Source organism: Larus michahellis, chromosome 4 (genome assembly GCF_964199755.1).
Source record: "Larus michahellis chromosome 4, bLarMic1.1, whole genome shotgun sequence".
Lineage (NCBI taxonomy): Eukaryota > Metazoa > Chordata > Aves > Charadriiformes > Laridae > Larus > Larus michahellis.
In genome coordinates this window covers 23973660-23986547 of record NC_133899.1, presented here as the reverse complement: position 1 = coordinate 23986547, position 12888 = coordinate 23973660, and the positions used below count along the sequence as shown (strand labels likewise).

General features: G+C 46.8%; 1 protein-coding gene across 4 annotated transcripts; it reads left to right on the top strand.

The window, feature by feature from the left end:
• The first annotated feature begins 1303 nt into the window (after positions 1-1303).
• Positions 1304-10113, top strand: CDKN3 (cyclin dependent kinase inhibitor 3). Of its 4 annotated transcripts, none has more exons than XM_074586909.1 (8): positions 1304-1328; positions 1496-1578; positions 2111-2166; positions 4195-4239; positions 5317-5452; positions 6351-6382; positions 7244-7347; positions 8635-10113. In XM_074586909.1, exons 1-8 carry the CDS (start codon positions 1317-1319, stop codon positions 8719-8721), a joined length of 555 nt encoding a protein of 184 aa, XP_074443010.1. In that variant the 5' UTR covers positions 1304-1316; the 3' UTR covers positions 8722-10113. The 4 variants fall into 4 exon arrangements, with proteins under 4 accessions (XP_074443010.1, XP_074443009.1, XP_074443008.1 ...); XM_074586908.1 differs by having other exon boundaries at positions 5230-5452; positions 8638-10113; XM_074586907.1 differs by having other exon boundaries at positions 5230-5452.
• The last annotated feature ends 2775 nt before the right edge of the window (positions 10114-12888 follow it).

The window sequence follows — 12888 nt, the reverse complement described above, 5'->3', positions numbered from 1 at the left end:
AAAGAGGTCTACTAAAATGCATGAGCAGCAGCCTAGCTCTTAAAAATCAGGCAGCCAGAATACGTTTTATTTTCCCCTGGAGCCATCTTTCTTGTTATTTTGGCTAAGATAAAGCCTCCATGCAATAACCCTGAAACCTATTTGCACAGAACATTAGAAAACAGGGCCATGACAAGAGCAGGAAGCGGACACATCTAATTGCTGTAAGTCTGAATTTTCCATGAGACCTCCAATAGCTTTACACTGCAGTCACCTTCAGCTTTCCTTGTGCATGGAGTTGTGAGTCAGTTACTTAAGCAGCAATGCTAAGGGCACATCTGTGAGGTCTGGACAGTCCCAAGAGCTCGATGTCCTGCTGCTGCCAGGATACTTGACATTAAGTTCGTGGTTTAAAAGAGCAAGCATCACTCATTTGCTGCTTTTAAGAAGTCCTATTTTCTCCGCACCCAGAATGGACCACCCAGCACCTCTGCAAGGCACCTAGGAGACCCTTGAGAACTCCCCTGCCTCCGTGAAAGCCACAGCCACACATAAAAACCCCACTAGTGCCAAAAAGGGCCACCACACTGCACTCCAACCCAGTAAACTCAAGCACACGCCTGCTCTCACATGCGCTGTGAGTGAAGGCTCATGCCTGCCACCACATCTGCCTCACAGCCTGCATGGATGTGGACTCTGGACCCCACAGATCCACTTTTCAGGAAGGGTCCATCCCTTCAACTTTTCCCTTCCACCCCATCTGCACTGCACACACCACAACAGATATAAGACCACCAGAAACAAATGGAAATAAAAGGCCAGAGCCAAAGGACCCTGGGGAGCACCCCATGCTTGCTGGGTGCTTTCCAACACCACATTTATCCCAGGAATAGCATCCCAGATGAAAAGGGCTGGGATAACTCAAATGCAATTCACGGTAGAGTCCATGAAAGCCAACTTCCAGCCCTCTTTGCAGTCAGAAAGGCGAAGCGGCGCCAAAAAGCCACCAAAGCGAGTGGGAGCCGCGCAGGGGCCGGGCCGGGCCCCTCACAGAGCCCCTCCCATAACGTCCACCTGCGGCTCGAGACACTGCCCCTTCCCGCCACACCGCCTCAACCAATCAGCGCAAAAATCACCGCCACCGCTTGCGGTGGTACTTTTTTAAAGCCCGCCTCTCCTTCGCTTCCCACCAATCAGAATGCTCCACTCCGGAAAGCCGTCGGAGGCTTTCCACTCGCGGCAGCTTCCCATTGGACGCAGGGAGGGAAGGGCTCGTCCAATGAGGTGGCCCGGTGGGTGGGGATAGTTCAAACCGGCGGCGGCCGGGGAGCAGCGCCATGGCGAGGCTGGTGTGGGCCGGGATCGGGATCGGGATCGGGATCGGGATCGGGATCGGGATCGGGATTGGGATTGGGATCGGGATCGGGATCCCCGGGGTCGCCTCAGCGCCGGCTCAAGCCAGGGGGAGGGCGGCCCCCGGCCCCCGGGTGAGTTCCGCGCTCTCCTCCCGCCGCAGCCCTGCGCCGTGCCAGTGGGCGGCTTCGACTCCTCTGACGAAGAGGCCCCTGAGGAGGACCCGAGGCCGCTCCCCATCTCCTGGTGAGACGCGCCCCGCGGTCTTTTCCCTCAGAAACCACGTTAAATCCCTCTCCTGTGAAACGGGAACCTTTTCCTGAAGGAAGCCCTGGCCGGGCTGCCGTGAGGTGCCAGAGCAACGGCTGGGGTTGTGCCTGGCCTGACAGTGCCCCCAAAAAGGGGTTAAGTTGGTGCTTGTCAGGGCATGTGGGGCCGGGTCCACTTTTGGAAGCGTTCACTAGTCACTGTCGATCATGCAAGCCCAAATGTCTCAGTGCTAAGGCAGGGATTTGTCAAAAATCCTCTCCTCCTCTTGGACAGGGGTATGTGATGAAGTACAGTACCAAATGTGTGAGTCCCTTCTCTGATGTTTTGGAAATAACACCAGAATACTTCCATTTTATTCTTAAAGTTTAATTAGAGCTATGTAGCTCTTCTCTTTGTCCCAGAGGAAATGAATGTCTGGTAGTGAGTTCTCTCTTGATAACTCCAGTTATCTCTAGTCAAACAATTGAAAAGTTCTGGTTTTATTTATGTATTTTTTATTTCCCAAAAGGCTGTCTTTGTCTCCTGTCTACTCTTCTAAATTCCTGGGACTGTGTTCCCTTCCAGGTAAGAAGCAGTCACTGAAATTTGCAGGCGGGTTTGAAGCTGAAGAGCAGTAAAACCTTGTACCCCAACATTCTGTGTTGCATTTACTTGGTGGGGTGACTTCGTTTGTAATCTACCACTGGAATAATTGTTTTGGAAATACCAAATCTAGAGTTATAATATAGAGTTAGTCTAGAGAATATCTTAATGCAAGATTATACAGTAAGAGAATAGTGGCCGTCTTCTATTGTCAGTTATAATATTTGGCTTTTTAGCCTGGCTTACTATTTATAACATAGAATCATAGAATCATAGAATTGTTGAGGTTGGAAGGGACCTTTAAGATCATCGAGTCCAACCTTTAGCCTACCCTGACAAGAGCCACTTCTAAACCATGTCCCTCAGTGCCCCATCTACCCTTTTTTTAAACACCTCCAGAGATGGTGAATCCACCACCTCCCTGGGCAGCCTATTCCAATGTTTAATAACCCTTTCAGTGAAAAAATGTCTCCTAATATCTAATCTAAACCTCCCCTGACGTAACTTGAACCCGTTTCCCCTCGTCCTATCACTTGTCACCAGGGAGAAGAGGTCAGCCCCCATCTCTCCACAACCTCCTTTCAGGTAGTTGTAGAGGGTGATAAGGTCTCCCCTCAGCCTCCTCTTCTCCAGGCTAAACAACCCCAGCTCCCTCAGTCGTTCCTCATAAGGTTTGTCCTCCAGGCCCCTCACCAGCTTTGTAGCCCTTCTCTGGACACGCTCCAACACCTCAATGTCCCTCTTGTAGCGAGGGGCCCAAAACTGAACGCAGTACTCGAGGTGGGGCCTCACCAGTGCCGAGTACAGGGGGATGATCACTTCCCTAGTCCGGCTCACCACACTATTCCTGATACAGGCCAGGATGCTGTTGGCCTTCTTGGCCACCTGGGCACACTGCTGGCTCATATTCAGCCGGCTGTCAACCAACACTCCCAAGTCCTTTTCTGTCGAGCTGCTTTCAAGCCATTCTGCCCCAATCCTGTAGCACTGCATGGGGTTGTTGTGACCCAAGTGCAGGACCCGGCACTTGGCCTTGTTGAACCTCATACCATTGGTCACAGCCCATCGGTCCAGCCTGTCCAGATCCCTCTGCAGAGCCAACCTACCCTCAAGCAGATCAACACGCCCGCCCAGCTTAGTGTCATCTGCGAACTTACTGAGGGTGCATTCAATCCCCTCATCACATGCAACAACAGTCAAACAAGAACCTGAGCCGTTCGTGTAATAGCTGTTTAATCCCAATATGCCAACCTCCAGTTGTAGCCCTGCTGATACAGCTCTTGCTCTTCAGGATTCTGCTGTCATGCAAGATATGAACAATTCTGACTGTTGTCAGGGTAGGCATAAAGATTGTGTGCCTATGGGGCTGTAAGTGAAGGAGGGGAGACAGAGGGAGGACACAGTGCAAATATTTTGAGCCGTTACATCTCACAAACCAAACAATAACTGTGAATGTCACAGTGAGATATTCTATATGCCTTGCAAAAATGCCTTGGTAGCATGATCTGAGGAAAAAAATGGAAGTGGCAATACGCTGAAGATTTAATAGTAAGGAGGATTTTTAATGTGATTTGTGCTGAGTATTACAGAACAGGGAACTTACTTTCCTACCAGTCAACCAGACAACTCTTAAGTGATCTGTCCAGCCCTTTTATTTCTTGGCGTCTTTTGGTTTGTGTTTTGTGGGGGTTTGTGTTTTTTTTTTTTTAAGCTGTACCCTGATTTATAATATCCAAAACTTTTCATCTGGAAAATGCATAGCAGCTCAAAACCTTGGGCAGGTTTTTTTTTAATCCTATTACATTACAGCATTAAGCGGATAATGGCATTTAAAATGTCTTCTGAGCTAGTGATCTATTTGCAAAACTAAGAACTGTGTTTTATTTGGGATTTGGCTTTGTCACTTGCTTTGGTTTTGGGAGGAGTTTGTCTGTGCTCTATTCCTCAGCCGTAGCAGCCATTTCACAAATGTCACCTGGAGTGGTAATTGTTGTTCATAATTTGTTTTAGGTTGCAGGTTTAAGGATGTTAGAAGAAATCTTCAGAAAGATATAGGTGAGTCTTCTGGCCAGTGTATAAGTGCCTCTCATTTCCATGTAATGGGCAAGAACAACATGCAGGTAAACTGAAAGTGTAAGTTACTGAGAAGCTAGAGATTTGCTTTGTCTTAGTCTGGAGACTGCTGGAGTTGTTTATCTAATCTGGTCATAAGGATCCAGACACCACGTATCTAAAACATGGTTTGACTTTGAGAAGTGGTGGTGTTTTATTCGTGCTCGTATAACATGCCATGATGTTAGAATGCAGGGCAGGCATTTCTTCACAGAGTCTTCTGGGGGTACATCTGACAGCAATGTCTATCTGAGTTTTGGTAACACTGTGCTTGGAGATGCAGCAAACATCTTACTGCAGTCACCGTTACGATATCACTTCCAAGTGTGCAGTGCCACTTTGTCTGTGGCTTCTCAACCAAATATTGGATAAGTAGTCAGGGTATTTCCAGGCTGGAGCTATAGAGGCATCTGTGTATCTTTCACGGTAACCATGAGGTCTAAGTCATGTGCAGGTGGGGGCATCTTCAAAAAAGCTATGACCACAATGAATTACAAACTTGTAATCTCCTCTTCCCAGAGAAAACTGAGATGGGGATAGAAGAGATGAAATCGTGTAACGATTTGTACAAGTAGTTATCTGTAAACACTGGAAGAGCAGAGACTAATAGCAAAAACCCACAGTGTTTGGATGTAGTCACAGCTGGAGATGGGACAGAATCATGCTTAAGCTGGTGCTTAACGTGCTGACGTGATTTCTAGTGAGGCTTGTCTCAAGGCTCACTCTGAGCTGAGAAAACTCCTCTCATGGGTTACCTGAAAGCAAATGTGGGAGAGGCTCATTAGAAGTAAACGCTGCTCAAAGCAAAATTGCTAACTCCTATTGTCTTAACCTCAAGGATTAAACAAAAGAATCAGTACCAAGTAGCTTATCTGTTTATCCTTAAGCTTTATAGGCTTTTGTTTACTTGCAAATGTCTTGATCTGTTGGCAGAAGAACTAAAGAACTATGGGACCCAGGATATATTTGTGCTTTGTACCAGAGGGGAGCTCTTAAAATACCGAGTACCAAACCTTATAGATACCTACCAACAGCACGGGATCTGTGTGCACCACTATCCTATTCCTGACGGGGATGCTCCTGACATTGCCAAGTGCTGCAAAATTCTGGAAGAGCTCAGAAGCTGCCTGGAAAGTAACCGGAAAACAATTGTACAGTAGGTTCTGGTCGCCTCCCTTTCACCCCACATTCCTGTAAAAGATACCAGCTTCTCTCTAGGTGCATGACCAGCTGAAACAGAATCCTGTTAAACGACAATTGCATTCTTTAGGGTTAGTTCAAGCTGTGAAAAGCTGCTTGTTTCTCCTCATGCACACTTTTGGAGCTAACTTGTCCTTTGCAAGATTTGAATCTCACATTTCCCCTTGCTCAGTCCAGCAAGCGCTTCAAAGTGTATATTGAATGGCACCATATGGCTTCTTGCTGCTAGCCTAGTTGGATATCAGGTATACAATATAAGCTGTAAGCTAAAGCAGCTGTTGTCAGAGGGTAACACACCCCTGGGCTGTTTATCAGGGACTCAGCGGGTTCCAGCAGTGCAAAATTCACTCTTAAATTGCATGAAATGGGTTTAAAGTAATTTCTTTAGACACTTGTAAGTGAGCTCAGGGTGGAGGGGGAAGAGCTTTCCAAGTTCTGTGTTCCCTGAATGATCCTGCTGACAGCTCCCTGCGCAGACATCCACCGAGTCCTTGGGCTCCCTGCTGATGCAGAGCCCTGCTGCTATCGTTATCTCACAACTATCATCAAAGCCTTAATGTGGAGTAGGATTTAAAGAAAATTGAGATTGTCCATCTTCATGCCATTTGCTGTCCTCCTATGCCTCTGGGACTATTACCACAAATGAAAAGTGCAGTTTCTCTAAAAAGGCACTGCTTAAGGAAGGTCTGAAGAATAAATGGGAGATAGCCTTGTAGGTATATTCTGTCTTGTATCACTGCTCCTCTTGATTATATTAAGGCAAGAACTGTATCTCTATATTTACATATTGAGGGGGCTCTGGGTGTTGCAGCATCCTACAGCTTGTTAAAACCACAGGTTTTCTTCTCTTTCAGCTGTTATGGTGGCCTCGGACGCTCGTGTCTTGGTAAGCAGTTGTCTTCCCCCTCCCGGTGCCTGACTTGTTCTCCTGAGACAGTACTGTCTAAAGGAGCCAAACTCTGCTTGAAGCTTAACTATGGTTGCAATGCAAACTGCCGCTACGGGTAGCAGGCGAGTTCATATGTTTGGGCTCACTTCTTGGGAAAGGTGTTGCCAAATGGTAGGAACAGCAGCTGCCTGTGTAGAAACTGTGATGACTGACGTAAGTATGTCATGGTATAAACCTGAGCATACAGCTGAGAGGATGGAGAGTCAGGCGGGGTCAGTCTTTCAGTGAGGCTGATAGACAGTTTCCTCTTACTTTCTGACTCTTTCTCCATTTCCACTGCAAATTTTAGTCTCATCTGACTGATGGGATTGCGCTTTCCTCTCTTCCCTGAACATCTCAAGAAAGGGAGATGAAGCTATTCCTCTGCATCTTTCTTCAGCCCAATGTTCCCCTTAAGCTTTCAGGGCATTAGTTATTGTGCGTGCCCCAGAAGGAAGGGGTGCTGATATTGCCAAAAAAGCAAATGTGGTCAGAAGACACAAAGGGAAATTAACTGGGTGTGCTGGCACTTGTTCTTGAAAAGCCTAGAATTTGCCTCCCAAATGCTGCTGGAAAGGCAGTGGGGAAACAGTAGGAGAGTCTTCACCTGTTCCCAAAGCCTGCAAGCTTGGGCAGGAGCAGGAGGCAGATGGGGCCAGCGCCAAGAAATAATATTCAGCAAAAGATCCAATAGATCTGTGACCCCGCTATGACGAGGCTGAGTTTTGCTAGAGTGGTTTTTGTGGAACAAAGTCATGCTGCGTACAGCAAGAGGTGCTCAGTAGCACATATACACACATATATACCTTTCCCTTACAGTAGCTGCGTGTCTCCTGCTTCAGCTTTCGGACATGCTGGCACCTCAGCAAGCGATAGACAGCCTCAGGAATTTGAGAGGATCTGGGGCGATACAGACCATCAAGGTAATGAGGCTACAGCAGGTAACACATGCGTGGAAACAAGAGCGGAGAGCTCGCACCGTCCTCTCCTCCACCACACAAAGGAATCTCTCTGGCTCTGAGGTGCTCCACAGCTGGTGCTGCTGCTGCTCCCTTGGGTTTGAGCTGCTTCTCGCTTTCTGCTTTCATGCTGCTTCTTGTCCTTCTACTGATTTCAACAGCTGTTCTCCCTCTCTGCTCCTCACCACCATAAATAACGTTGCTTTCTCCTCCTTATCCCTGCCCATCACTCACTGAACTATTGTCCCTTTGACTGTTGCTCACACTCTCCTCACAACTTGGCCATCTGCTTGATTTTTCTGCCTTGCTTTTGTTCCATCTTCCTAACCCAGCTGGCCGTGGTCATCTCCTGTAGCTATCCATCAATACCCTGGCAGGTGGCTTTTAAGAAGCATCCCTGGCACTAGTGTTAAAACTAACTTGGTGAACATAACAGCTTTTTCTTGTTTTGGTGGGATTTTTAGCTACTCCGTGTACGTATTTCTGTTGACACAAGTCCTAGATGTTGTGCTCTTAAAACAGTTCTGTGTAGAGGAAAGAGGAGCTGACAGTTGTTGAAGAGTTGCCTAAATATTGTCTTTTTGCTAGCTCTAAGCCTCTGGAAGGCAAATTTTGTTTACACGACTTGTTGAAAATTAGTTTTCTCCAAAGCAAGAGGGCAGGTGAGGAGCAGCTTGCATCCCTGGTTGAAGAGACGGGGAAGGACATGAACAAACGTTCTAATTAGAGGCCCTCATGGCCACTTGGGGTGGGTGATCTGTTCTTTAGCCTCTGCTGACCGACATTGTTATCTCATTTTGAACACGGGCGTATTAATACTCCACAAGATGTATGAGTTGACCTAAGAACTCTTACTATAAACTGTCATACGTCATCATAGATCATCATACTGGCTAAAGGCTGTGTTCTGTATCGTGGATGCATTATGGAGAGAGTAAGGCCCTTGGTGACCCCAATAAAGCAGCTTTGAATTCCACCACAAAGTGCCCACCTACTGAGGACCATGGTTTGCGCTACCTTGAGCTCAGGTGTGCCCTTTAGGAGGAACCACCAGAGCCAAGCCAGGATCCACTTCATCTGTGTCTGATGGTGGAGAAATTCCAGAGGATTGGGAGTAAGCACAAAAAAGAACAAATAAACAGACTAGAGGGTGCAGTTTTCATCCTGGGGTATCAAACAGCTTTTTAAGATGGGAAGTGCCTTTTCCAAAAGTATAAAGCCCTCATTACAAATCTGGTTGTGCTTTTTCAGCAGTACAATTACCTCCATGACTTTCGAGAGAACCTAGCTGCACACCTGGCAACAAAGGAGATGGTACTAAGATCAGTATCGCGCTAACTCATACTGGCGCGGTGTAGCTTTGTGTCCCCGTGGCTGCGGCAGACAGCGGGACAAGACGCCTCACTCCTGACCTCCACAGTGTCTCGTGCCTGCTGCCTCCGTGACACAGCTGCCTGCTTTCACACTCTGCCTTTAATACTGCCTTAAAAATATATGGAAGTGTATTCGTGTTCGTTACTCTTCTGCTAGTGGCCTGCATGCCTAACGAGCTTGTTTTTAATACAATAATGACCTACCTCACATAGAACATCACTTGGTACCGAGAGCATATGCGTCCGCTGACATAAGCGGCGTGCTGACATCCTGCGCCCTGCTTCAGTGAAGGTACCCAGGGGAAGGGAGACCCCGCTGTCAAAAGCAGCGACTGAATTTCATTTTGACTTCACCTCTGCTCTACGTAGCGTGAGAGCTGGGCCAAGCAACTGCACGTGAAGGCAGGACATGGGAGGAAAGAGAATAGTCCATAACTCCTCACAGCTGCACGCAGACTTCCACTACCCATAGCTGGCTTCTGCCCCAGTGCGTAGAGGAAGACACGAAAGTTAATTCCTTCTCTGCTACCTTTGTAAGAGAGTCATGCTGGGATAACATAGTGAGGTAAAAAATTACAAAACTTGAGCACTTTCAAAAAAACCCTCAGCTTTAGCTTTAAACCAAAGGAAAGTGAAGCATGTGAACCTTCCTGCTGGAGTGCCTACCCCTTATGAACTAGTAAGAACTCAGTCTAAAACGTCACAGTTCCGCATAGTGCGGTCAGTGATATTAAGGAACAAGACCCCTCATCCTGATAGAAGGAGGTTTTGCGCTGAAGGGCTGTGACAAACCAAGCAGGTGGGTTTTTAGATGAATGCGGTAGGAAGAGACGCTGCTGTAGCTGCGTGGGTGAGTTTCTGGCACAGCGCTCCTGCGTGCTAACGCTAGAGAAAGTAAATAAACAGTCAGCTGCAGGCTGGAGAGAATCTCACAGCAACACATTGGTAACAGTGCACGTCCTTCCTGTTTATCTACTCGTAAAGACCAGAGAAGATTAACAGACTCCTCAAGAAAACATTTAAACTAGTTCTGTCCTGTTCTGAGGAAGTGATGATGATCCGCCCCAGTGCCCAGGTCTCCTCTGACGCCCTGTGAGATAAGTTTTGGCTCTGGGAAGAGGGCCCGTCTCACCCAGGCCGGGCCTTGCCCTCTTAGACAAACAGCTCTGGGCTGCAGTCACTGAGTGTCCGCATCCTGACTGTCCTCCTGCCCTGTCACCATCTCCTCTTCCCTTGTAGGTAAATCTCTTAAGTGCTTTTTTCCTCCCCAAGTGTCCAGTACCAGCACCACCAAGAGCTGCCATCCTGCTCCCAGGGTCACCCTCCTGCACTCCCCACAGCTGCAGCCTACACTTCCCTATCACCTGCAGCGACACTGATGTTTATGGTGCACTTCAATAAAGTTTCTGTAACTTTTCAAGTCACTTGTGCCATGAGACTCTACCACAGCAACAGTGGGTTCGAGTTGAAGCAGAACTCACTGCTTTGCTCACTTTAAATTTATAACCTTTTCTTAACATCTTGTTTGAACCCAGACACTGTAACAGCGCACATTTAAAGGTTATTTCTACTGATTAGCTTTTAACACCATTCCTGTCTCCACCCCTAAGGCAGACAACAGGAACTCTCCCAGTTTTCACAGCACGGAATCAGAGAATACTTAGTTCAAAATGTGTGTTGTCCCTTCCCTGACACTGCTCCCCAGCACTCAGAAAACCAAAAAGGTCCGTCCCTTCTACCATGCTGAATCCTCACAACTGATGGTTTTCAGACACAAAGTATGTATGAGATGGCTTTTTAAAATGGTTTAGCAGGAAACTTACTGACAGGGAGAGACAAATGCTTTATTTTCTCCATAATCTTTTGCCTTCTGGAACCCAAAAATCAATTAATACCAAGTTTGAACATGAAATGACCGGTTCTGTAGCTAAGTGTCACACGTGCAACTCCACACTCGGGTAAAGCTGGGAGGTGAGGCTCACACCGCTGGTACACCCAGCAACGGTCACACCACCCAGCAGCTGGGTGGGTGCTGGGAGACACTAACCTGCTGTAAAAGTAAGTGCTGAAAACAGTTTCTGAATAGCATCCTCTGAGGGATGCTGCTGGGTGGCCATCACACGTCCACACAGTGGGTTCTCGTAGGACATTGTAACTTCTAACTTGCACTTCTGACCCCGCTCTGCAGTGTTTTGACATTATTTAAAGACCTTTGAAATGAGAATACTTAAATTCTTTGGTTCTCATGTATTTAACCACAGCAGGCAGGACAGACTCCAAAGAAGCATTTTGCTCCTGGGGTTAGTGGTAAGTTCAGGTTCACCGGCAGAACTGGGCTGGTTTCACCTCTGAATTCCTCTGTCCAGGAACATTCACCTGGATTTTTACGTGAAGCATGTAAAGCCTGTGATGGACAGGATACTGCAAATGTTGCAAACATTCTGCTCTTCTTGCTTAATGCCATTCCACAGCGGGAGGGGGTTTCAGAAGCAGGTATCAGTTGGACTCGGTCAGTCCTGCACGGGTTATTCTGGTGTGTAATGGCTTAAATGAGCCCAAGCACCGAGGGAATGAGAGGTTCGTTTAGAAGGCTGAGGAGAGATCAGGCCAGTAAGTCTCATTTCCATATGGATTAATAAATATACAAACATAAGAAAGGGTTAATTAGTTTTGCTTACGCAGGCTGAGGTCATATCTTCCAGCAGGAAAATAAAAGTGATCCAACAGGAACGATATTCCTGAGTTTCCAAAAAGCCTTTCAAAATTTCTCCTGTTAAAAGCTCAAAATTATGATTTGCGTAAGGAAGAGAATCCTCTTGTCAACTACCAACTGCTGGGAAGGGATTACAGAATCGGAGTAAGGAGTTTTGGGGTGAGGAGGGGGCTCCTCGCCAAGCTCCAGAGGGGTCGGGATGGAACCCACGCCTCCACACAGAAAATGAGATAAGGCCTGAAACTGCTACAAATATTTCAGGACAGTCAGGAAAATAAAAATCGTGTGGTGCTGAACACTTGAGCGATAATGGCAGAGGAAACTGTCAACAAATGCAAAGAAAACACATGTTGGGAAAAAAAAAATTTATGTACCTAGGAAGAAGGTGTTGAGGATCTCTTATTACTTAGGAAGGAGAATTTGAAGTTCTCACAGCCTGAATTCTCATCCCCCCACCACATTATCAAAAGAGGGGAGGAATTCAGAAGCAGAACGCAAGCAACCGCCGCTCTAAAGTCCCCGGGGCACCCAAATCTCATGTGATGACAACAGTTCTGGTCTCCTCCGGCTTTGAAAAGGAACGTTTGGGGAGGAGAAGGGATAATCACAAAGCTACGGAAGGACTTTCAATCAAGAAGAGATTAAATGGACTTCTCCGCTTTGACAGATAGCATGATGAAGGTCTATTCAATCATGCCCAGCATAAATAAGGTGGAAAAGGGGAAATTTTCAATACATCTTAAAAAACAAGAGCTTAGAGGCACCAAATGCCTTTTTTTTTTTTTTTTTTTTTTTTTACTTTACTTTACATACTGAGTAATTCCACTCACTGTCTCACTGTATCTTCCAGCCCAGGCTACAAAAGTGCTCAAAAAGCAACTGAATTAATGGAAGAAAAGCTATTCAAGGGCTGTTGAAGAGGCCAAACCTCTTGTTCAGGCCATCTGTAACAGGCAGATTTCCAAATCCGTGCTTCCGCTCTTCAGGCAGAGATATTCCATACCTGCCCTGTTCATATTCTGTTCCCTCAATTGCAGCCGCCGCCCAGCACACCAGCACTGGAGGAGCTGGATTCCTGGTACCACCCGGCGCAGCCATGCGTACCGTTTTTATTGCATCTAATGCCCGAGACACCCAGAGTGAACAAATAAACAGTTTATACAAAAACATTTTACTAGAACTAAGAAACTATTCATTATTCTCCAGCACAGGTAAATGAAAAAAAGATTCCTAATTATTACTCCTAAATTAAGCAGCAGTAACAATTTACAATGCGGTATTATCTGTTCAGCTAAAACACCTTCCCCTGCCCCATCTACTATTTATCTGCAGACCCATGAGAAAAAGCAGGAAATCAGAGCTTCCCTTTTCCAGACAGAACGCGATTCAGTGTTCTATTTTTAAAAGGCAATGCAATTA